We start from the raw sequence: 24,128 nt of genomic DNA, 5'->3' as shown, positions 1-24,128 counted from the left end.
CTGCTCCTCCCACTTTATTAATGAAGCAGGCGGAGCAGGCGCTTGACGTCGGAGTGAGTGACATTACGCGGCCGACCGCCGGGAGCCGGAGCACAGGAGCTGTGAGCAGTCCTATACAGTATTGAGTCGTTAAGCGAGCAGTTTGAGCAGATGTATGTCATTGAAGCTGTGCGGGGCTGGCAGCCGGGGCTCAAGCGGCAGGCGGCAGTGCAGGAGGCGGAGCACAGGGGTGTGATTAGGGTGTGCCCAGGCACACCCGGCACACCCCGTGCGCACGCCTATGGGCATAGGCTTTGTCATAAATTCGGAGCATCCTCAGGATTTGTGCCTAAACAGAAATTTACAGCAGCTCAGAGCTGCCAAATATTTCTGTCTTCATTTATGCCAGAAAACTGAAGATAAATGTGCCAGGTCTGTGGGACTCTCCCACCTCCCTCACCATGCCTTCTTTTTGGAGAAACAGCACATGTAACAAAATTTGTCACACGTGGCATTTAAAAAGTGACAAACACAGGGTTCACAACTTTTTTTTTTTTTACACTAGAAACGTAGCATGGGGGAACTTATAATGTCAGGACTACAAGATATCATGCTAAGCTAGACACAAGAACATGCCTCACAACTCTTATATCCACTACGAAACACCAACAATACTTCCCAAGAATGTCCACCTTGGGGGCAAATTTGCATAAATCAGTAAAGAGGATGGCTGAGAGGTACAGTGCCTTGAAAAAGTAGTCATACCCCTTGAACTTTTACACATTTTTTACACTCAAAAACTTAAAATGTGTTTTATTTGGGATTTTATGTGATAGACCAATGCAAAGTAGCAAGTATGTGTGAAGTGATATGAAAATGATACAATTTTTAATAAATAAAAATCAAAAAAATGTGCAGTGCATTTGTATTCAGCCCCCTGTACTCTGATACGCCTAAATAATATCTAGTGTGACCAATTGCCTTCAGAAGTCACCTAATTAGTAAATAGAGTCTACCTTTGTGCAATTTATTCTCAGTACAGCTGTTTTATGAACATTAGTGATAAAGCAGCATGTAAACCAAGGAACACACCATACAGGTCACGACGTTTAGCTTAAGGCCAGATCCGGATTAATGCCTTTCAATGGGCATTAATTCCGGATCCGGCCTTGCGGCAAGTGTTCAGGATTTTTGGCCGGAGCAAAAAGCGCAGCATGCTGCAGTATTTTCTCCGGCCAAAAAACGTTCTGGTCCGGAACTGAAGACATCCTGATGCATCCTGAACGGATTTCTCTCCATTCAGAATGCATTAGGATAAAACTGATCAGGATTCTTCCGGCATAGAGCCCCGACGACGGAACTCTATGCCGGAAGAAAAGAACGCAGGTGTGAAAGAGCCCTAACACTGCACATCACCCTGAACACCATCCCCACTGTGAAACACGGTGGTGGCAGCATCATGTTGTGGGGAAGCTTTTATTTGGCATGGACAGGGAAGCTGGTCAGAGTTGATGGGAAGATGCACGCAGCTAAAAACAGGAAAGAGGTAGAGGAAAACCAGGTAGAGGCTGCAAAAGACTTGAGACTGGGTGCGGAGGTTCACATTCCGGCAGAACAATGACCCTAAACATGGAATGGTTTAGATTAAAGCATATTCATATGTTAGAATGGCCCAGTCAAAGTCCAGACCTAAATCCCATTGCGTATGTGGGGCAAGACTTGAAATTTTCTGTTCACAGACGCTCTCCATCCAATCTGACTTAGCTTGAGCTCTTTTGCATAGAAGAATGTGCAAAAAAATTCAGCCTCTAGATGTGCAAAGCTGGGAGAGACATAGCCCAAAAAACTTGCAGCTGTAATTGCAGCGAAAGGGGGTCCAAAGTATTGACTTAGGGGACTGAATACAAATGCATGCCACACTTTCCAGATTTTTATGTATTAAAAATTTTGAAAACCTTGTATTATTTTCTTTTCACTTCACACATAATTGCTATTTTATGTTTGTCTATCACATAAAATCCCAATAAAATTAATTTAAGTATGTGGATGTAATGTGAAAAAATGTTCAAGGAGTATGAATACATTTTCAATGCACTGTATACAAGAGAATTGCAAGACTTGAGCACCTTGTCTTCGTGTTTCCAAATTTGTTGGGCCTAAGGCATGTTGTGCTGTGTGTAGCCTTCGGCTTGTTAGCTCAGTGTTTGTTTCACAACCCAACTGATCTCTTTAAAGTACACATACTTATCTCTATTTCTTTTCATTTAGACTTTTTTAATTGCTTAAAGAGGACTTATAACCTCTCCTGAAATGTATGTTTTAGTAATTACCTGCATCCCCCTTCTAATAACAATTCTGGAGCATCTATTCTTATGACCCTATGTTGTGCCATTCCTCTATTATACCTGCTAGAAGTTATAAATGAACTACTAGTAGTTTGCAATGCAGGTCTAACTGGGTGTTATCAGTTGAGGGTGTGTCCCTGCACAGTCTGACATTATCTAATCAGTGCTAACAGTGTCAGACAGTGCAAGGACACCCCCTCAATTGGTAACAACAGTGTGGCAGTCGAATCACAAGACGGTCAATAGGACCTAAACATTATATATGTTCGAATTGCCTAATAAAAGCCTTAATAAGCATTTCTTACTGGAGTGCAAGCGGTTATTATTGCTGTACATGGATTGGGACCTTACTACTGTCCCAAAAATCTTACAGTAGAGTGCCATTTAAGCAATCAAACCAGTAATGTGGGTAACCCAAGCAGATACAACCAGTTTGCTCATATTCCTGTTATTCATAGACTCTTTTTTACATATTAGCTTGCAGATCGGTTGGAACAGGAATGATGTTGAGCTCTTGGGCCACCTCCTCCACTGAAGAGGTTGCTGAGGCTGCACCTGACTGTCTACGCTGGATGCAGCTGTATATCTACAAAGATCGCAATCTGACAAAGTCACTGGTGCAGAGGGCAGAACAGTATGGATATAAAGCGATCTTCTTAACTGTGGACACTCCTTATTTGGGGAGGAGACTTGATGATGTGCGGAATAAGTTCCAACTACCTCCTCATCTCAGGTACAATAACATTACTAATTGTACAGAATTAGAAAAAAACATAATTGCTTTTGTCCAAAAACTGCACCACACTCTTCCACAGGCTGTGAGTACAATTGCCACTTACTGAACTGCAATACCAGACATAAACCATTGGCAGGTGTGGCGCTGTTTCTAGGTAAAAACTGCTTGTGTTTCTAAGGGTCCATTCACACGTCCGTGTGTGTTTTGCGGATCCGTGGATCCGCAAAACACGGACATCGGCAATGTGCGTTCCGCATTTTGCGGACCGCACATCGCCGGCATTCTCATAAAAAAATGCCTTTTCTTGTCCGCAATTGCGGACAGGAATAGGACGTGTTCTATTTTTTTCGGGATCGGAATAGCGTACCCGGAAGTGCGGATCCGCAATTCCAGATCCGGGCAGCACATCGTGCTGCCCCATAGAAATAAATGGGTCCGCAATTCCGTTCCGCGGACCTGTGAATGGACCCTAATCCTGTAAAACCCCTTTAAGTATATATTTAAAAAGTAATAATGACTCATTTTCTAAAAAGTATATAGAAGCTTAACCCTTTAAAAGGAACCTGTCATGCAAATGTGAATTAATCTGCAGGCAGCATGTTACTGTGCAGAAGGAGCTGAGCAGATTGATATACAGTTTAATGGGTAAAGATTCAGTATAATTTGTAATTTATACATTTATTTAAGTCCCGGAGGCGGTCCTATCAGTAATTGACAGCTATCTCTGTATATACAGTCATAGAGGGAAGGCTGTCAGTCACCGATAGGACCGTCTACTGGACTTCAAAGCCCAGAATGAGCACGGAAATAAATGTATAAAATACACATTATACTGAATCTTTTCCAGGGGTGCACCTAGCCTTTCTGCTGCCTGAGCGAAAATTGAAACAGTGCCCCCCCATACCAAATTCTCCACCTAACCCCTTTCCTCCTAATATTACATATATCAGTATTAGTGTTGAGTGAACCGGGTCCGTACCGAACTTTACAATTTTGCGTACCCGGACCTGAACCCGAACTTTGCCGGAAAAGTTCGAGTTCGGTATTTAGGCATTTAATAAAACTTGTTGAAATCAACAAGCTTTTCAGCTGTGGGCACTTAGAAGCCATCACAGCCATGGTTAGTAATGGCATGGCTGTGATTGGCTGGTGCATCATGTGACCCAGCCTCTATATAAGCTGGATCACGTGTAGCACCACCCATCAGTTCTGAGAAGTGCAGGGACAGGAAGCAGCAGCTGATGTGAGGGAGAGTGTTAGGAATCTCATCTGGCTATTTGTTCTGTTGGTGACCTATAGTGAATTTTTTGTGGGTGCAATACACCAGCTTTGCACCCCTGACAAAGAAATATAATAATTAATCTGGCTGTTAATTCTGTGGGTGACCTATAGCGATTTTTTGTGGTTGCAATGCACCATCTTTGTACCCCTGACACAAAAATATAATAGTTAATCTGTCTGTTAGTTCGGTGGGTGACATATTCCCATTTTTTGTGTGAGGTACACCTGCATTCCATACGTGAGAGGGAAATTAATATAGTTAATCGACTGTTAGTTCGGTCGGTGAAATATGCCCAATTTTTGTGTGAGGTACACCTGCATTGCATACGTGACAGGGAAATTAATATAGTTAATCTGTCTGTTAGTTCGGTCGGTGACATATACCCATTTTTGGTGTGAGGTACACCTGCACTGCATCCGTGACAGGGAAATTAATATAGTTAATCCGTCTGTTAGTTCAGTGGGTGACCTCAAAGAATGAGGAGAGCATCAAATAAGGGACGTGGCCCTGGTGGTGGTGCTGCTGGTGTTGGTGGAGCTCCTATTGCAGGGAGAGGACGTGGTCGATCTGTGCCAGCTACATGCCCAAATGAAACACCTTCCTCAGGTGCACGTAGGCGACAGAACATTCAGTGTTATTTTGTAGAGGTGGTAGTAGATTGGGTAGCCAGAACAAGTAGAGGTGGTAGTAGATTGGGTGGCTGACAGTGCCTCCAGTTCCTTCACATTGTCTCTCACCCGGTCCCCTGCTGAAAGCGTAGAGTTGGCACCTGCAGCCCATGGGCATCTGTCTTTCACCTCACCCCCTTGCAAATCAGCCAACACAATCTGAGCCCCAAGTCATGCAGCAGTCTCTTATGCTCTTTGATCACTCTGCTGGCAAGGTTTCAGTGTGGTCCACATAGCCCTGCCCCAGAAGTGGAAGAGATTGCCCAACCACTTATGTTTCACGATATGGAGGACCATGGGAGGACCACTGCAGCATGTCTCTGATGAAGACGAAACACAGGTGCCAACTGCTGCGGCTTTTTGCAGTGTGCATACCAGCAAGGAGGGCATGGGCGAAGAGTTGGTGTAGGATGATGAGGTCCTAGACCCCACATGGAATCAAGGTCATGCGAGTGACGTGTGCAGTTCAGAGGAAGAGGTGGTGGTCAAAAGAGGGAGAAGTGTGCAAAAGCAGAGTGGCCTTTCCCTAGCCAGTACGCCTGCTACTGCCCACTGCACCCAGGGACTGAGCACACCAAAGCCAAGCTCCAAGGAGTTCCCTGGCATGACAGTTCTTCAGACAATGTGCTGATGACAAGACATGAGTGGTTTGCATGCTGTGCAATCAGAGTCTGAAGCGAGGCATAAATATTCTAAACCTGAGCACAACCTGCATGCCCAGGCATCTAAATGCAAAGCACGAGCTGCAGTGGAGTAAATACCTCAAAATCCACAAAAGATCTCAGGCTCCTCCTGCTCCCTCTTCTGCTGCAGTCTCAGTCTCTTCCTCCCCCTCTGGAGTGACAGTGGCTCCTGCTACCCCGCAAACAGAGAATGTGGCAGCAACGCCACCCCCTCCGTCACAGTCACCAAGCATCTCCACACTGTTCCATGGAAGCGTTCAGCTGTCCATCTCCCAAACACTGCAGAGAAAGAGGAAGTACCCCCTCGCGATCCCTGGCCCTGAATACCAGCATTTCAAATTCCTGGTCTTTGAAATGCTGTCATTCCGTCTGGTGGAGACAGAGACTTTTAAAAACCTTATGACTGTGGCTATCCCACAGTAGCTGCCACTACTTTTCCAGGCGAGCGATCCCTGCCCTGCACAACCAAGTAGTGGACAAAATTAGGTGTGCACTGCACAACGCCATCTGTGGCAAGGTCCACATAACCACCGATACGTGGACCAGTAAGCCTGGGCAGGGACGTTATATCTCCCTAACTGCACACTGGGTAAATGCAGTGGTGGATAGCAGTTTGGCGCATGTCCTTCCGCCACCGAGGATTGCAGGACGTTTATCTTTGCCTCCTGTTGCCTTCTCCTCATACTCCGCTTACTCCTCTACCACCTCCTCATCCGATCAGCGTAACACCTTCACCACCAACTTCAGCACAGCCAGGGTGAAACGACAGCAGGGTGTTTTGAAACTCATTTGTTTGGGGGAAAACCCCACACCGCGCAGGAGCTGTGGACGGGCATGGAACAACAGACGAGTGGTTGTTGCCACTCAGCCTCAAGCCCGGCCTGGTGGTATGCGATAACGGGCGAAATCTCGTAGCAGCTCTGGGCCTAGCCGGTTTGACGCAGATCTTTTGCCTGGTGCATGTGCTGAATTTCGTGGTACAGAGGTTCCTGAAAAATTTCCCCGATATGTCAGAGCTGCTGCACAAAGTGTGGGCAGTCTGTGTGTGCTTTCGGCATTCTCACCCTGCTGCTGCTCGCCTGTCTGCGCTGCAGCGTAAATTCGGCCTTCCCGCTCACCGCCTTATATGCGACGTACCCACAAGGTGGAACTCCACCTTGCATATGTTGGAGAGACTATGCGAGCAGCATCAGACAATAGTGGAGTTTCAGCTGTAGCAAGCACGGGTGAGTCGCTCTGCGGAACAGCACCACTTCACCACCAACGAGTGGGCCTGCATGCGGGACATGTGTGCCGTGTTGCGCTGTTTCGAGTACTCCACCAACATGGCCAGTGCCGATGACTCCGTCCTCAGCGTTACTATGCCACTTCTATATCTCCTTAAAAAAACACTTCGGGCGATGATGGAAGAGGATGTGGCAGAGGAGGAAGAGGGGTCATTTCCATGGTTATCAGGCCAGTCATTCACAAGTGGCTTGAAGGGTGGGTTCCTGCACCAACAGAGGCTAGGTACACAACTGTCCAGCCAGGGGACAGTTATGGAGGAGGAGGATGATGAGGAGGAGGAACCCAAAGCAGGTCATGGGCATCACTGGAGCGTGGCTGGGGGGATACAGAGGACACAGACGATACACCTCCCACAGAGGACAGCTTGTTGTTGCCTCTGGGCAGCCTGGCACACATGAGCGACTACATACTGCAGTGCCTGCGCAACGACCGCCGAGTTGCCCACATTCTAACCAGTGCTGATTACCTGCTGGATCCCCGCTACAAGGACAACGTGCCATCCTTAAGTCTGTCAGTGGAGCGTGATCAGAAGATGCGCGAGTACAAACGCAAGCTGGTAGACGCGCTGCTGGGGGCATTCCCACCTGACAGAAGGGGGCTCAGTGGAAGCACAAGGCGAAGGCAGAGGAGGATGAAGAAGTCGCCAACGCAGCTGGGGCACCACCAGCACCTCAAAGGGGAAGGTTAGCATGGCCGAAATGTGGAAAAGCTTTGTCAGCACTCCACAACAACCAGTACCACCAGCTGATATGAAACGTCTTAGCAGGAGGCAGCATTTCAGCAACATGGTGGAACAGTGTGTGTGCACACGCCCCTACACGTACTGACTGATGGATCTGCCCCATTCAACTTCTGGGTTTCCAAATTGGGCACATGGCCTGAGCTTACCCTTTACGCCTTGGAGGTGCTGAGCTGCCCTGCCAGTGTATTGTCCGAGCGTGTGATTAGCATGGCAAAGGAGGGTGATCACAGACAAGCGCAGCCGCCTGTCCACAGCCAATGTGGACAAGCTCATGCTCATTAAAACGAACCAGGCATAGATCCCACAGGACTTGTCCGTACCTTGTGCTGAATAGACAAGTATACCGGCCGCACCCAGCCATTGTTATACTCCAGTGCACTTTTTCTTTGCATTCTCTTTTCTATTTCCCAATGTTTTGGGGTCTTCCTAAATTTATAAAAGTAAAATTAAAATAAAAAAGCAACAAAAACAGTGTTGGCTACCTCCTCCTCCACCACCACCGCTTCTACCTACAACGCCACGTCCACTGCCTCCTCAACCTTCTACTCCACTTTGACCTCCTCCTCCTAGTTCAAGATTATTATTTTTAACTTTTTTTTCTATTCTATGTTATTTTGTCATTTCCCTATCCACATTTGTTTGTATGGCAATTGTCCTGCTCTTACGACCATTTTGCTTCCTTTTACAACCCTCTAGCCCTTACTATGACTATTTTACAGGCATTGTAGTGCCCCAAAGTTCGGGTCCCCTTTGACTTCAATGGGGTTCTGGTTCGGGGTCAAGTTCGGGTCCCGAACCTAAACTCTGAGCAAAAGTTTGGCCGAACCCGGACTTCCAGGTGTTCACTCATCCCTAATCACTATAAAACATACAGGCTAATACAATTCTCCATACCTCTTACATTAAGTGACGTCTCCTTTGATAGAGATGTTCTCTTCCTCATCTTCTCCATTCAGACCAGACCACCATGATGATTTTTCAGCCATCTCTCGTCTCTGCAGTTTGACAAAAAAACATCTTAGTTTCCTACTTTTCCATCATCATCCCACCTTCTGGACAACTCATCCAGCAACCTCCAATACTGTGTCCACCTTGCTCCCCAATACTATTCTGCAGAAACCGATAAAGCCCCTGATAATACTAGTACCATGCAGATTGTGCCCTTCAATAATTATTTGAACCCAGTGTCCTAAAATAACTGTGCCCAGCAAATAGTGCCCCTGACACCAATAGTGTAAACATAAAGTCCCCCCAAAATAACTGTGCTAAGCTGATGCTGTGCCAGGGTGCCCCCACAGTAATAGTGCTCCACAAAGTCCCAACTAATAATTCTCTGCCAGAGCGCACTTGGTAGTAATAGTGCCCCCAACAGTACTAATTTCCCCACTGTGTAATCATGTTCCGCATAGTCCCCAGTAGTAATAAAGCTCACCATTAGTGTTGATCGCGAATATTTTAATTGCTAATTTTTATCGCGAATATCGGCACTTTGAGAATTCGTGAAGATCTAGTATATAGTGCTATATCTTCATAATTGCGAATATTTTAGTTTTTTTTTTCCATCAGTACCCTCACTGCTTCTTGCTTGTGGGCCAATGAGAAGGCTGCAATATCTTTGTCTGAGCTTAGCAACATCCCTAGCAACTAATAGGAAAGTTGCCTACCCCTTACTATATAGGAAACTCCCCAGCATCCATTTTCTGCTGTTTTTTGCAGTTCTGAGAGAGAGAGAGAGAATCAGTGTCATTGCTGTGCTCTGTACTTTGCTGAGTCATCTGGATCCTTATTCAATTACATTAGATTGTTAGCTCATATATATATATATATATATAATCAATGAAAAAGACCGGCACTCGCTGTTGATAATTCTTTCTTTGTATTTATTCAGTCACATGTACAGGCAATAAGCGACGCGTGCGTTTCGGTGCTGCCGCACCTTCCTCAGACTTATCCTCATACAAAGAACATTTCATGTTTAAATAGAGCGCCCAAACACAGAGAAATGACATCACACAGAAAACCACACCCACCAATCAGTGTTAAAACAAAAACATATGAGTTCCTTTAAATTCACTTTAGTTTGTTCCTTACTTCTTTCTTCCTTCATTATTTTCGCTGTAAATAATATATAGAAAAAAATCCATTTATTTCTTACAAAGGATATTTTTGTCAAAAAATTATTATTTTCATTATTTTCTTTTTTATTTTTTATTTTTATTTTTTGTTTTAAAGTTTTTTATTTGTTTTTAATTGCACTATTGCAATACTCAAAAATATAACATTATAGAAAAATTATTATCCTGAGAAAAATATTATTATACCAAGGTGATCTATCAGAGGAAGCTTTGTACATTATACTCCCGGTTGAGTCCGTGGGGCTCAATCGTTCGTAATCGATGTATCCAATAAGCCTCCCTCTGCAGCAATAACTTGTTCCTATCTCCACCCCGACGTGGAAGGGGTACACTGTCTATAATCTGGTAACGCAACTGTGCCACTGTGTGTCTATGTGCATGGAAGTGGAATGGTACAGGAAATAATAAATTTTGCTTGCGGATGGTGGACTTGTGGTTACTAAGTCTGTCTTTCATCCTAGTGGAAGTCTCTCCCACGTACAATAGACCACAGGGGCACTTTAAAATATATATAACAAAACGACTGTCACAGGTAAAAAATTTTTTTATAGGTATGCGTTCGCCAGATTGTGGATGTGTAAAGTGTGTACCCTTAATCACACTAGAGCAGTGTACGCAATTTAAGCAGGGAAAAGTTCCCATTTTAGGAGTAGCCAGTACTCTCTGTATAGATGCAGTTTTACTACTTCCAATGTCAGCCCGTACTATCTTATCACATATATTTGTGGCTCTTTTGAAGCACATCATAGGTGGTAGTTTAAACTCCACTACTTGTGGGTATGACTTTGACACTACATTCCAATGTTTATTTATTATCCCTCTCAATCTCTGAGACCATGGATGATACTGAATTACAAGTGGAATCCGTGGTTCTTTTAGGGGCTTATCCTGTTGTTTTATCTCAACTCGGTTCCTTTGTTCTTTTAATAAGTGATCGGGATAACCTCTCTCCTTAAATTTCTGGCTCATTTCGTCTAATCTTTCCTTACATAATTCAGCTGTGCCCACTATGCGCTTAACCCTTTGAAATTGGGAAAAGGGGAGGGATTTTTTTGTGGCTGCTGGGTGGTTGCTAGTATACATGAGTAAGCTATTTCGATCTGTATTTTTTGTAAATAGATCCGTGTATAACCCACCTGTGTCTCCCTTAATTACCCACGTGTCTAGGAAAGAAATTTTTTGTACATCAAAATGCAGAGTGAATTTCAACTCAGGCCAGACAGAATTGAGGTGAAGAGTAAATTGTTGAAGGGATCGAACGTCGCCGCGCCATACGCAAATAATGTCATCGATAAAACGACGCCAAAATTTGCAGTGTTTTCTATAGAAATCATTAGTATAGACGAAATCCGTCTCGAATTGTGCCATATAACAATTTGCGTACGGTGGTGCGACGTTCGATCCCATCGCGGTCCCACGCCGCTGCTGATAAAAAGAATCCTGAAATAAAAAGTAATTTTGTTCTAGAACAATCCTCAATAATGTCAAGAAAAATTCACATTCTGCATTGTTGTAATGACTTGGTTGTAACAATGTATCAATTGCTTTCAGACCTTTCTCATGTGATATTGATGTGTATAAATTACATACATCAAAGGTAACAAGTAAATCATCTTTTTCTGAATGCAGAGTTTTAATTTCCTGCAAAAAATGCTCAGTATCACGCAAGTATGATGGAGACAATTTAGTAAATGGCGTAAAGATTTTTTCTAGAAAAATTGCCAAAGGTGAGAGGATTGATTAAACCGCCTGGCCGTCCCATTGTGGCATCTACTGACTCAATCCTCTCACCTTTGGCAATTTTTCTAGAAAAAATCTTTACGCCATTTACTAAATTGTCTCCATCATACTTGCGTGATACTGAGCATTTTTTGCAGGAAATTAAAACTCTGCATTCAGAAAAAGATGATTTACTTGTTACCTTTGATGTATGTAATTTATACACATCAATATCACATGAGAAAGGTCTGAAAGCAATTGATACATTGTTACAACCAAGTCATTACAACAATGCAGAATGTGAATTTTTCTTGACATTATTGAGGATTGTTCTAGAACAAAATTACTTTTTATTTCAGGATTCTTTTTATCAGCAGCGGCGTGGGACCGCGATGGGATCGAACGTCGCACCGCCGTACGCAAATTGTTATATGGCACAATTCGAGACGGATTTCGTCTATACTAATGATTTTTATAGAAAACACTGCAAATTTTGGCGTCGTTTTATCGATGACATTATTTGCGTATGGCGCGGCGACGTTCGATCCCTTCAACAATTTACTCTTCACCTCAATTCTGTCTGGCCTGAGTTGAAATTCACTCTGCATTTTGATGTACAAAAAATTTCTTTCCTAGACACGTGGGTAATTAAGGGAGACACAGGTGGGTTATACACGGATCTATTTACAAAAAATACAGATCGAAATAGCTTACTCATGTATACTAGCAACCACCCAGCAGCCACAAAAAAATCCCTCCCCTTTTCCCAATTTCAAAGGGTTAAGCGCATAGTGGGCACAGCTGAATTATGTAAGGAAAGATTAGACGAAATGAGCCAGAAATTTAAGGAGAGAGGTTATCCCGATCACTTATTAAAAGAACAAAGGAACCGAGTTGAGATAAAACAACAGGATAAGCCCCTAAAAGAACCACGGATTCCACTTGTAATTCAGTATCATCCATGGTCTCAGAGATTGAGAGGGATAATAAATAAACATTGGAATGTAGTGTCAAAGTCATACCCACAAGTAGTGGAGTTTAAACTACCACCTATGATGTGCTTCAAAAGAGCCACAAATATATGTGATAAGATAGTACGGGCTGACATTGGAAGTAGTAAAACTGCATCTATACAGAGAGTACTGGCTACTCCTAAAATGGGAACTTTTCCCTGCTTAAATTGCGTACACTGCTCTAGTGTGATTAAGGGTACACACTTTACACATCCACAATCTGGCGAACGCATACCTATAAAAAAATTTTTTACCTGTGACAGTCGTTTTGTTATATATATTTTAAAGTGCCCCTGTGGTCTATTGTACGTGGGAGAGACTTCCACTAGGATGAAAGACAGACTTAGTAACCACAAGTCCACCATCCGCAAGCAAAATTTATTATTTCCTGTACCATTCCACTTCCATGCACATAGACACACAGTGGCACAGTTGCGTTACCAGATTATAGACAGTGTACCCCTTCCACGTCGGGGTGGAGATAGGAACAAGTTATTGCTGCAGAGGGAGGCTTATTGGATACATCGATTACGAACGATTGAGCCCCACGGACTCAACCGGGAGTATAATGTACAAAGCTTCCTCTGATAGATCACCTTGGTATAATAATATTTTTCTCAGGATAATAATTTTTCTATAATGTTATATTTTTGAGTATTGCAATAGTGCAATTAAAAACAAATAAAAAACTTTAAAACAAAAAATAAAAAGAAAAAAGAAAAAAGAAAATAATGAAAATAATAATTTTTTGACAAAAATATCCTTTGTAAGAAAATAAATGGATTTTTTTCTATATATTATTTACAGCGAAAATAATGAAGGAAGAAAGAAGTAAGGAACAAACTAAAGTGAATTTAAAGGAACTCATATGTTTTTGTTTTAACACTGATTGGTGGGTGTGGTTTTCTGTGTGATGTCATTTCTCTGTGTTTGGGCGCTCTATTTAAACATGAAATGTTCTTTGTATGAGGATAAGTCTGAGGAAGGTGCGGCAGCACCGAAACGCACGCGTCACTTATTGCCTGTACATGTGACTGAATAAATACAAAGAAAGAATTATCAACAGCGAGTGCCGGTCTTTTTCATTGATTCTACATTGGGACGCCATCCCATAGACTCGTGCACCGTGACCATATACAGCAGTGCCGACCTGTGATTATTATATTATAATATATATATATATATATATATATTACAGATAGTTAGTGGGAGATAGTGATATAGTGTATCTGATTCCACTGTTCCAGTGCAGGGTGTTAGGTAGTGTGATAGGAATTACTGTGCTGTGATAGGGATTAGTGTCTTTGTCTTTCATCTTTGAAAAATAAAAAGTAATTTGCTGTCTGTTTTTCTGTGCTGTGATAGGGATTACTGTGCTGTGATAGGGATTAGTGTGCTGTGATAGAAATTACTGTGCTGGGATAGGGATTAGTGTCTTTTTCTTTCGTCTTTGAAAAAAAAAAAGTCAAAAAATGTAGCAAAAGTGAGCCACTCCTGTATTGCGCGTGTAATACGCGCATATTACATTGCCGATTTTCGCTATCAAGAAAATGACTGGAGATCGTGAATTTGCAAATTTATGGTGAATATTTGGCCAAAATATCGCGAAAACGAATATTGCCTATGCTGCTCATCACTACATAATGCTCCCCAGTAGTAATAATTCTCCTTATAATGTGACAGTAGAAAAATGCCCCCTTAAAATGAGCATGAGTACAAAAAATGTCCCCCTTATAATATGTGCCAGTGCAAAAAATGTCCCCTAATAATGTGCACTAGTACAAAAATGACCCTGTTCTGTGTGCCAGTACAAAAAATACCCACTTTTAGTGTCCCCAGTTCAGCTAATGTCCCCATAGTGGCCCCATGATGTGTGCAAGTATAAAATACCCCTATATAATGTCCCCAAGTCAATCCCCTATCATGCTCCTCTTCCCCCTTCCAATAGTGCCCCCATAATGTACTAGTATAAAATACCCCTATATAGTACCCCTAGTAAAAGCCCCTATAGTGCTCCTCTCCCCCCTTCCTCATAGTGCCCCCATAATGTACCAGTATAAAATGCCTCTATACAGTGCCCACGTAGATGCCCTCAGTGTCCCCAATAATTTGCCAGTATAAAATACCCCTTCTTAATGCCCCCCTAGTGTTCCTCTCCCCCCTTCACCATAGTGTCCCCATTATGTGTCCCAGTATAAAATGATCCCAGTAGATGCCCTAATAGTGCCCCCCATAATGTGCCAGTATAAAATACCCTTTTAGTGCCCCCAATAGATGCCCCCATAGTGCCCCCCATAATGTGCCAGTATAAAATACCCTTTTAGTGCCCCCAATAGATGCCCCCATAGTGCTCCTCTCACCCTTCCTCATATAAAATACCCCTTTTTTTCTGCCATCAGTGGATGCCCCCATAGTGCCCCTATAATGTGCCAATAAGAAGTGCCCCTAGATGCCCCTATAGGTCTCCATTTCTGCATTGTGCCATATAAAAAAAACACTAATACTTGCCTCAATGAGGCTGGCAGCGATGCGATGCAGGCCTCTTCTGGCCTGTGTCCCGCTCAGGCAGCGACGTCATCACGCCGCCTGCACTGGCCTCTGATAGGCTGCAGGCCTAGTGCCTGTGGCCTATCAGAGGAACGGGAAAGGAAGACACCTCTCCCCTGCCCTGCAGCATCAATCTGTATCGCTGTCCTGAGGACGGCGATACAGATGAATATAGAGATGAGCGCTTCTAGGTTTGGATGTGGTGGCCAGAGGTGGTCGAAACTAGTGACTGAGCTTTGCTGCACAGTTTCCATCACTCCTGTTCATACATTGCATACGTGGCTGTGCTTCGTACTTCAGGCCAATTGAATTTGCTTGAATGAGACTGAGCTGCACATAGTCCATGGCATCAATTGATGTGACGTAACGAGCAGAATGCCATGGCCCCTTCTGATTAATAGGGGGCGCAGGAAATAGGGCCTCCACCGATCAGATATTGATAAGCTATTTGGGGGATAGTTAATCGATATGGACAACCCCTTTAAGGCTCACAAAACTTCCATAATTTTTCTTTGGTTTCTTTTGAATTGATATTTAAAGGACACACTGAACTCCTTGATATAATGTTAGATGGTTCTGGGATATAGAAATGAGGCCTATTATACTGAATCAAAGTGAACAATAATAAGTGTACTTACCTCACTGATTGTGAACTGGTCGTCAAAAACCCTTAACACGCAAAAGCGATGGAATAGAAGCTCAGCCAGTTCTATAATCTGCATTTCTGTGAGTATTCTGCCTTCTGTACATCTACAGTACATGTAACCTGACATTTGTGTCTGTAAAAAAATTACCATTTGAAGGATGAAAAACTTTGAGACTGAAGACTTGGCATTTTCATCTAAACAAGGCTATGGAGACAACAGTGGTTTGGCGGTGTATGTATCTCAAGCTATTGACACTTCTATCAACTGGGATGACATTGAATGGCTTAAAGGATTAACCTCTCTACCCATAGTAGCCAAAGGGATTTTAAGAGGTCAGTAAATGTTATATTGTGTTACCTAGATTATTACATTCATTATTGATGGATTCAGGAGCAGGGTGGCATATAGGGCCCCCATCTATTTAACAAGTGTAGTTCCTGTTAATTATCTTCTGACAAGTAAGGCTACTTTCACACTAGTGTTTTGGCTTTCCATTTCTGAGATCCATCATGGGCTCTCAGGAAGCGGTCCAAAATGGATCAGTTTTGCCCTAATGCATTCTGAATGGAAAAGGATCCGCTCAGAATGCATCAGTTTGCCTCCAATCAGTCTCTATTCCGCTCTGGAGGCGAACACCAAAACACTGCCTGCAGCGTTTTTCTGTCCGCCATGTGGTGGGGAGCAAGACGGATCCGTCCTGACACACAATGTAAGTCAATGGGAACGGATCCGTTTTCTCTAACACAATAGAAAACGGAACCTTCCCCCATTGACTTTCAATGGTGTTCAGGATGGATCTGTCATGGCTATAGAAGACATAATACAACCGGATCCGTTCATGACGAATGCATGCGGTTGTATTATTGTAACGGAAGCGTTTTTGCAGATCCATGACTGATCCGCAAAAAACGCCTTACATGACCTGGGACCTTCACATCTGGCATAAATGAAAGGTGTTCAGTATGGTGACTGCAATATTTAACACCCCAGAGTGGTGTTACCACTTCTGCGCCTTGCTACTGTCTTTATTGGTCTAACCTTATGTCTTCTTATGCATTTATTCCAAGTCCTTCACACTGTGCATTTCTAATGTTATGTAACTGTTCATGTAATGCGCCTAGTTCACCAGCAGGTGGCAGCAAACATGGCAGAGCTATACTTAGAATGGAACCTTTCATTCCATTCTTTTTTAAACATTCTCTTTTTAATAAAGTTTTCAACATAAAATCATATTGTCACATATACTTTTTAAGTATTTAGGAAAAAGGCATGACCAGTGCAACTGGTCTAAATGGCAAGTTAGTGCAAGTCACAAGTATAACCTCTATCCAAAGATAACAAGTGGTTCGCAAACCTAACTTATCATGCATTGTGAGATTGCAGGTACCATACAATGGATTTCCCACTTAAATGAACATACATAAAATAATTAACATAACTAAAATTGGGTCCAAAAAACTAATACAAAATTGTTAGACAAAAAACCTAAGAGTCGAGGTGGTTCACTCTCTATACCTGGTCAACCACATTCTGAAGTCTATCTACCAGAGAAAAGTGTGTTATATATCTGTTTTCCTTCCGCAAAAGCTGTAACTATATCTTGAGACCCATGTTAATATAGAGCCTATTCTTACAAACAGATTAATTCCCCTCTGGGTTGTCAGGAGTTCTGCTCCTCTAATTCTTCCGTATGACGTTATCCCAGGGTCACTGTTCCTGTTGAGTAACCATATGCGACAACCAAGGTTGCCAAGTTTTCAAAAACCTCTGTCTATTGTGAGACTCCCAACTGGTTAATTCCTCCATTCTGCATAAGTGATTCATTTTATCATACCACATGGCTATAGTAGGCGGTTCTGTAGTTCTCCATAAAGCTGGGACCAATAACTTGGCGGCTGTTATCATATGTGTCTGTAGATTATTTTTATTAGGAGTAAAGTTGCCCTCTGGCCTCCACAACAGAACTAAGGGGGCAGTGAGTGACAGGTTTCCTGAGCAGATCCTATTCATAGTCTCCTCCACTGAATCCCAAAACTGTCTAATTTTATGACAATGCCACCATATATGGGAAATGCTACCCACATCCTCCTTACATCTCCAACATTCACTGGAGCTAATTAAGTGGATTTTCCAGAGAAATTCAGGTGTACGGTACCATCTGGTTAAGGTTTTGAGTGAATTCTCCTGCACTCTGACACATCTGGAGAAACCATGTGAATGTGACAGAATAAAAGCTCTGATAGGGTCATCAAGGCTTATCCCTAGTTCCTTCTCCCATTCTTTAAGGTAAGTGGGCGGATTATCTCCTCTTTTTTCTAGAATCTGTCTGTATATTAAGGATAAAGTTTTAGTTGGCAATTTTGGCAATAGAACCATAGTCTCTAACCAAGATGGATCTATCTTCGAATGTTTTTTAGATAAGTTAAACTTTTTGCATGTTACTTCAAAGTCCCATTTTTGAATATCTGATCCTACTCCAGGTGGCTCCCCTCTGAGAGATTCAAAGATATCAGTGGTGAGAGGCAGTTTCAAAAGGTCCCCTACTTTGAGCTCTGATACAGAATCCCATACCGGGTTGGCCTCTATAATTCTATCTGATAGGACATAGGGCAAAATATTGAGAGGTGTAATAGGGGATAGATCTCCTTTGCTAAGGTTTAACGCTAATGACCTCTGACATTCCTTAATAGTACTCTTAGTTATAATACTTATAATTTCCTGAGGGTTTGAAGTTGGAGGTTTATGCCATAACAAGTGCGTACTATTTTTCCCCAGTATCTCTCTTTCAAAGCGTACATGTAGAGGATTATCTCCAGTTCTAGTTAAAATCAACCATCTCTCTAGATGGATTGCCTGAACATAGGCGGAGATATCCGGCAGAGAGATTCCTCCATGTCTCTTCTTCCTTATAAGTAGAGAATGAGGTAATCTAGCTTTTTTGTTACCCCATAGATATTTTCCCATAATAGATCTCAATCTGTTCAGGAATGATCTGGGTATTGTTATTGGGAGGGAGCGAAACATATAAAGTATTTGGGGGTAGGATGTAAGAGGTCAATACACTTTTCCGCCCTAACCATGAAATTCTAGGTAATAGGGATTTATTCAAGAACGTTTGCACTTTTGCTAATAACGGAGTGTAATTAAGCTGGAACAGCTGAGAGGGATTGGCTGGGATCATGACTCCCAAATATTTAATCGCAGTGGAGGGCCACTTAAAGGGGGTCATTCCTTTTATCTTTATCATTTGGGAAGGGGGTATTGAGACTCCAATGGCTTCAGATTTTTCCATGTTAATTTTAAAATTGGAAATCTCCCCAAAAGCTTTAAAGGTGTCTAGTATTTGCTTCATTGCTTCGACAGGGTTGGTGACCAATAGCAGCAAGTCGTCAGCAAATGCTGCCATTTTCTGCATATCACCCCTGAGTCTGATTCCCCTGATACTGGGGTCTTGTCTGAATTTCAGTAGAAGTGTTTCTAGAACTAATATAAATAGAGATGGGGAGAGAGGACACCCCTGTCTAGTACCGTTCTTAATAATGAAGGGGTCCGACAATGTACCATTGACTAAAATACGGGCTGTGGGAGCTGAGTACAGGGAGAAAATTGCTGTGACAAAAGTATCAGGGAAACCAAACGCCAATAAGGCACTACGCATGAAAGGCCAACCAACCCTGTCGAAAGCCTTTTCAGCATCTGTCCCTAGCAATATTAAAGGCATTCTTTTTAGCATAGCAAACTGCATTAACCACTCGGCTAACATTGTGCTTGCCCTCCCTGCCGGGCACAAACCCCACTTGTTCCTCCCCCACCAACCCAGGCAACAAACCTGCTATTCGATGGCTTAGCAATTTAGCCCACCATTTTAGATCCGTGTTAAGGAGTGAGATTGGGCGATAGCTACCACACGCTTCCGGATCTTTCCCTTCCTTGTGAATGATAGTAATAGTCGCTTCCTGGGCCTGCGAGGGGAGGGTCGAACCTCCTAGGAGGGAGTTACACATCTTGGTGAAATGTGGGATCAGTATTTCCGCGAATTTCTTATAGTACACTATAGGGAAACCATCTGGTCCTGGACTTTTCCCAGATGGGATGCTGTTGAGAACCTTGGCCACCTCCTCCTCAGTGAATGGCTTCAGTAGATCTATTCTATCTCCAGCAGACAAGGCAGGCACATCAATAGATTTCAAGAAAGCGTCAATGTTATTTTGTAGCAACGCACTATCCCTAGTTTCGGGCCCACTTTCCCCTTCCAGATTATATAGTGAAGTATAGAACCTGCAGAATTCTTTCGCTATAGCTGGTGTAGCCGTCAATCTCTGGCCTTCTTTTGATTTAATTATCTGAATAAAGGACTTATTCCTCTGTGCCTTTAGCAGGCTCGACATCAATTTAGAGCTCTTATCTCCATGTGAGTAGTATTTGAAACGCAACGCCTGTAATATTTTAGCTGATTTAATGTTCAGCTTGTCTTTTAGCTGAGACCTTAGGGATTTTAGCTGATTTAAAACTTCAATTGTCTGCGCCTTTTTGTGTAGCTTTTCCAGTGTGGAAATCTGCAAAAGGAGGGAGTTTATCAACTGTGTTCTTTGTCTTTTAACCTTTGAGCCTATACTGATAAACTCTCCCCTTACTACAGCTTTGTGGGCCTCCCACAAAATCGGGCATGACATCTGAGGGGTTTCATTTAAGCTAAAATAATCTAGGATCACCTTCTTAACCCTATCTTTATGTTCATTCTCCTCCAAGAGGGTAGAATTGAGCTTCCATGACCAGGACCTTGCAGGCATGCCATTCAATACTAACTTCAGGATCACCGGGGCATGATCCGATATTGTGATCGACCCTATGGTAGCTTCCCTAACCATGGGGATAACAGTATTAGATAAAAACATGTAATCAATGCGCTGGTAAGAACCATGCACTTTAGAGAAAAAGGTGAAGTCCTTCTCCTCTGGGTGAATCAATCTCCACACATCAGATAGGCCCATATCTGCCAGAGTTATCTGCAATCTACGCTTCTGTCTTCCCGATAACAGGGTCGTGGCAGATGTGGAGTCCATCTCATGATCTAGTGCAATATTGAAATCACCTCCTAGTATTAAAATCCCTTCAGAGAACATTTTCAAAGATTCCAGAGCTTGTATCAGCCACTTAATTTGACCCTTATTTGGTGCATATATAGCTGCAAGGGTAATCATTGAGTTTGAGACCTTTCCCTTAATAAAGAGAAACCTGCCGTTGGGATCAATTAATTTCGCTGATAACTGAAAAGGGATATTCTTATTAAAACCAATAGAGACACCTCTAGATGCCGAAGAGTGTGTGGCATGATGCCAATCTGGGAAAAGTTTACTGGACATATTGGGGACATGATCATGTCTGTAGTGAGTTTCTTGTAGAAACACAATATCAGGGTTTTCTTTTCTAAGTGTGTGGTAAACTTGGCTACGCTTCTGCGGAATGTTCATTCCATTCACATTAAGTGAATAAAGTGTAATGTGCGTCATATCTGGAATACTTGGTATCTAGACCAGACCTCTCATTAGCATCAGTGAACCTATAGACCCGACTCAATAAAGTAAAGTAAAAGGACAAAAAGACATAAAAAACACATATAAACAGCATGTAAGGACTTCCCAGTCCTATAGGCGCTGTACAGCGCAATAGTGTAATTACATTTTGAGAATAAGAGATTGGGGGAGGGGACATAGGTAAAGACTTCTAGAAAAATCTAGATGAACCACTCACCCGACCTCTTATACAATTTCAGTAAAACTGACCGAATAACAATAACATTTCAAGAGTTCTGAACTCATGTCATATGTATGGACTAAGAGTATGTTGTTCCACATGCTCTGAGGCCTGTGGTATTATGACTATAGCTAAACCACTCTCTCAGTACCAAGGCATATCAAACTGAGCATCTGATTAGTTTGCTAGCAATAGTTGAACCTGAACATTTTAAACGGTGACAACTTTAAATATCTCTTAATAAAGAGCACATATTTAGCAAGCAGGTAAACAAAGGCTCTCTCTGGGACAAGTGACTACCATGAGAGAGGTAAAACTTCAACCTCCAACATCAGGAGGCCTCAATTCAGTCCCCTGTCAGCGGTTTCTTCCTTGCATTCTTGTACTTAGGCGTATCTTTCCAGGGTAAAGGACCAGAAAGCTTGGGCAGCCTCTCCATGTTAGCTGAAGGGAGCCAGGAAGGGATGTCCAGGGGAGAAATCTCCAGGGCCTCCCATATCTTAGTAAGTTCATCTGGATGTCGCACCACAATCTGCCGGCCGTTAACAGTGGTACTCAAACCGAACGGAAAAAGCCACCTCATGGGCAGCCTCCTTTCTCTCAAAACTGCCGTGAGGGGTTTCAATGCCTTCCTTTTGGCTAGCGTGCTTGCTGCCAGATCCTGAAAGAACAGGATTTTGTTCCCCTCAAAAGTAACCTCTTCTCTCTCCCTTGCTGCTTTGAGCACTGCAGATGTATCGAGGTAGTTCAGTAAGGCACAAATGATATCTCTAGGCGGCTCACTTGCAGCAGGCTTAGGCCTAAGCGCCCTGTGCGCCCTTTCAATGATGATATTTTCGGCCTGCTCTGCCCCCACAAGTATGGCGAATATCTGTTTAACACTGTCCAGCAATGCTTCTGCCGCCACCGATTCTGGGACACCTCTTATTCTAACATTTTTCCTTCTCCCCCTATTCTCTTGATCTTCTAAATGAAGATATATACTGTCCACCTGGGAGCCTAATGATTTCACATGGCTTTGTAAGCCCTTACTGTGTTGTATCGCAACCGCTTGAAATTCCTCCAGCGCTTCCACTCTCTGCCCCACATGAGTTACCTCCGTTCTGATGACCGCCAACTCCGTTAACACAGGGGATAGGGCCTGAGCTAAGGACTGCTGTAGAGACCTCTGCAGGAAAGCTCTGGTGATCGGAGCAGGATCCGGTTCGTCAGGCAGCTCAGAGGGAGCACAGGAGCTTGCGTCATCTGAATCCATATCCAGGGCTGCATCGTTGTCCTCCGCCGCCGCCATCTTCCCTCTGGCTGCAGGAGACGCCGTCCTCTTGTAGCGGTATTTGTCAAGCTCTCCATGTGATTTCCTTGACTTTGTCGCCTGCGTGGCTTCTCCACCTTTCTCTTTGTTTGATTTGCCCATATTTATGTCGGTCAGGGCTATATAAAAGCTTTAGATCGGGTGGTATGGTGAGGAGCTCAGAGCTCACACGTCTTCCACCATGCTCAGTTGGCTCCGCCCCCCCTTTCATTCCATTCTAACCACCTCCCCCCGGTTTTGGAGAGAGGTGGGCAAGTCCTACTTCATGCAGGAAGGGTGGGGCAGAAGTTCTAGTCAGTATAACTTACCCCATGCTAGGGGAAAGGTGTGAAGGGGCGTGTCTCTGCTAGACATGCCCACGCCAGCCAGAGCACCTTAAGCTCTACTGGCCATGGAGGCCAAAGCTTAAAGCTTTAGGAGCCAGGAGGAAAGTACCCTGGCATAACTTAGAGTCAGACTACAGAGAAGAGAGTGCAGCATACAGAAGAAGCTGAGTTATACAGAAAGCCTGTCAGTATGGCAGAGTCAGAAAGAAAGATATAGCACAGTGGAGTTTGGCTGCCAGTTTAATGCTAAAGCCTGCTAGGACCAAGACAAAGCTTGAAGACTGTTTCTGATGAACGTTTATTCAAGTAAAGCTGCTGTTCAACTACATACAAGGCCTGGACTCAATCTTTCTTTCAAATCCCTCAATTATCCCCCTGCTTCGGAGCCAAAGACTGGGGTCCAGCGGTATCCAGGTAGGAGCATCGTGACACACATAAAGGGACATATAGGCGACACTATACCACTCTGCATTCCTACACCTGGGTCGCGCGTTATAGTAGGGCCCTGGGGGGAGGTGCACGTTGCAAGCATGCAACCAATTCTTACAGTGGGTGTAGATGTCAGCATGTACAATCTGCACTTATTCATTGGCTTGATATGTCCCACTGATTTTGCAGAAGATAAGGGATTAATGTAAAATACAGAAAATGTTGAATTAATAAAAAATATATAATAATTTACTATTGAGGCTTGCATTTGGCTTCTGTACATGCAAATCAATATTAGAAGCGAAAGTACGAACTGTATTATGGTTTTTAGTATTTTATTTATGCATTTGATTAATAGGGCTGTTCCACAAAAAATATTCTACAGCTTTCAACCCAGCACCTGGATCTGAATACTTTTGTAATTGCATGTAATTAAAAATTTAGCATTATTTTTCAATAAAATGTTTCTATATAGCGCCACCTGCTGTTTGTTTTTTTCTTATTTCTTTGACCTGCTCACTGAG

At 43.1% G+C, this 24,128-nt stretch overlaps 1 protein-coding gene across 1 annotated transcript in view; it reads left to right on the top strand.

The window, feature by feature from the left end:
* The window catches only part of HAO1 (hydroxyacid oxidase 1), a 64,064-nt gene that overhangs the window by 12,056 nt on the left and 27,880 nt on the right, over positions 1 to 24,128 (top strand). Inside the window, exons 3-4 of the mRNA XM_040429852.1 lie at positions 2,802 to 3,057; positions 15,940 to 16,115. Of these exons, the coding sequence (XP_040285786.1) occupies positions 2,802 to 3,057; positions 15,940 to 16,115 (432 nt within the window). The remainder of the gene's footprint in view (positions 1 to 2,801; positions 3,058 to 15,939; positions 16,116 to 24,128) is intronic.

This window comes from Bufo bufo, chromosome 4 (assembly GCF_905171765.1).
Source record: "Bufo bufo chromosome 4, aBufBuf1.1, whole genome shotgun sequence".
NCBI classification, from domain to species: Eukaryota; Metazoa; Chordata; class Amphibia; order Anura; family Bufonidae; genus Bufo; species Bufo bufo.
Note: the sequence above shows the minus strand (reverse complement) of the source record. Positions and strands in the feature narration are given on the sequence as shown.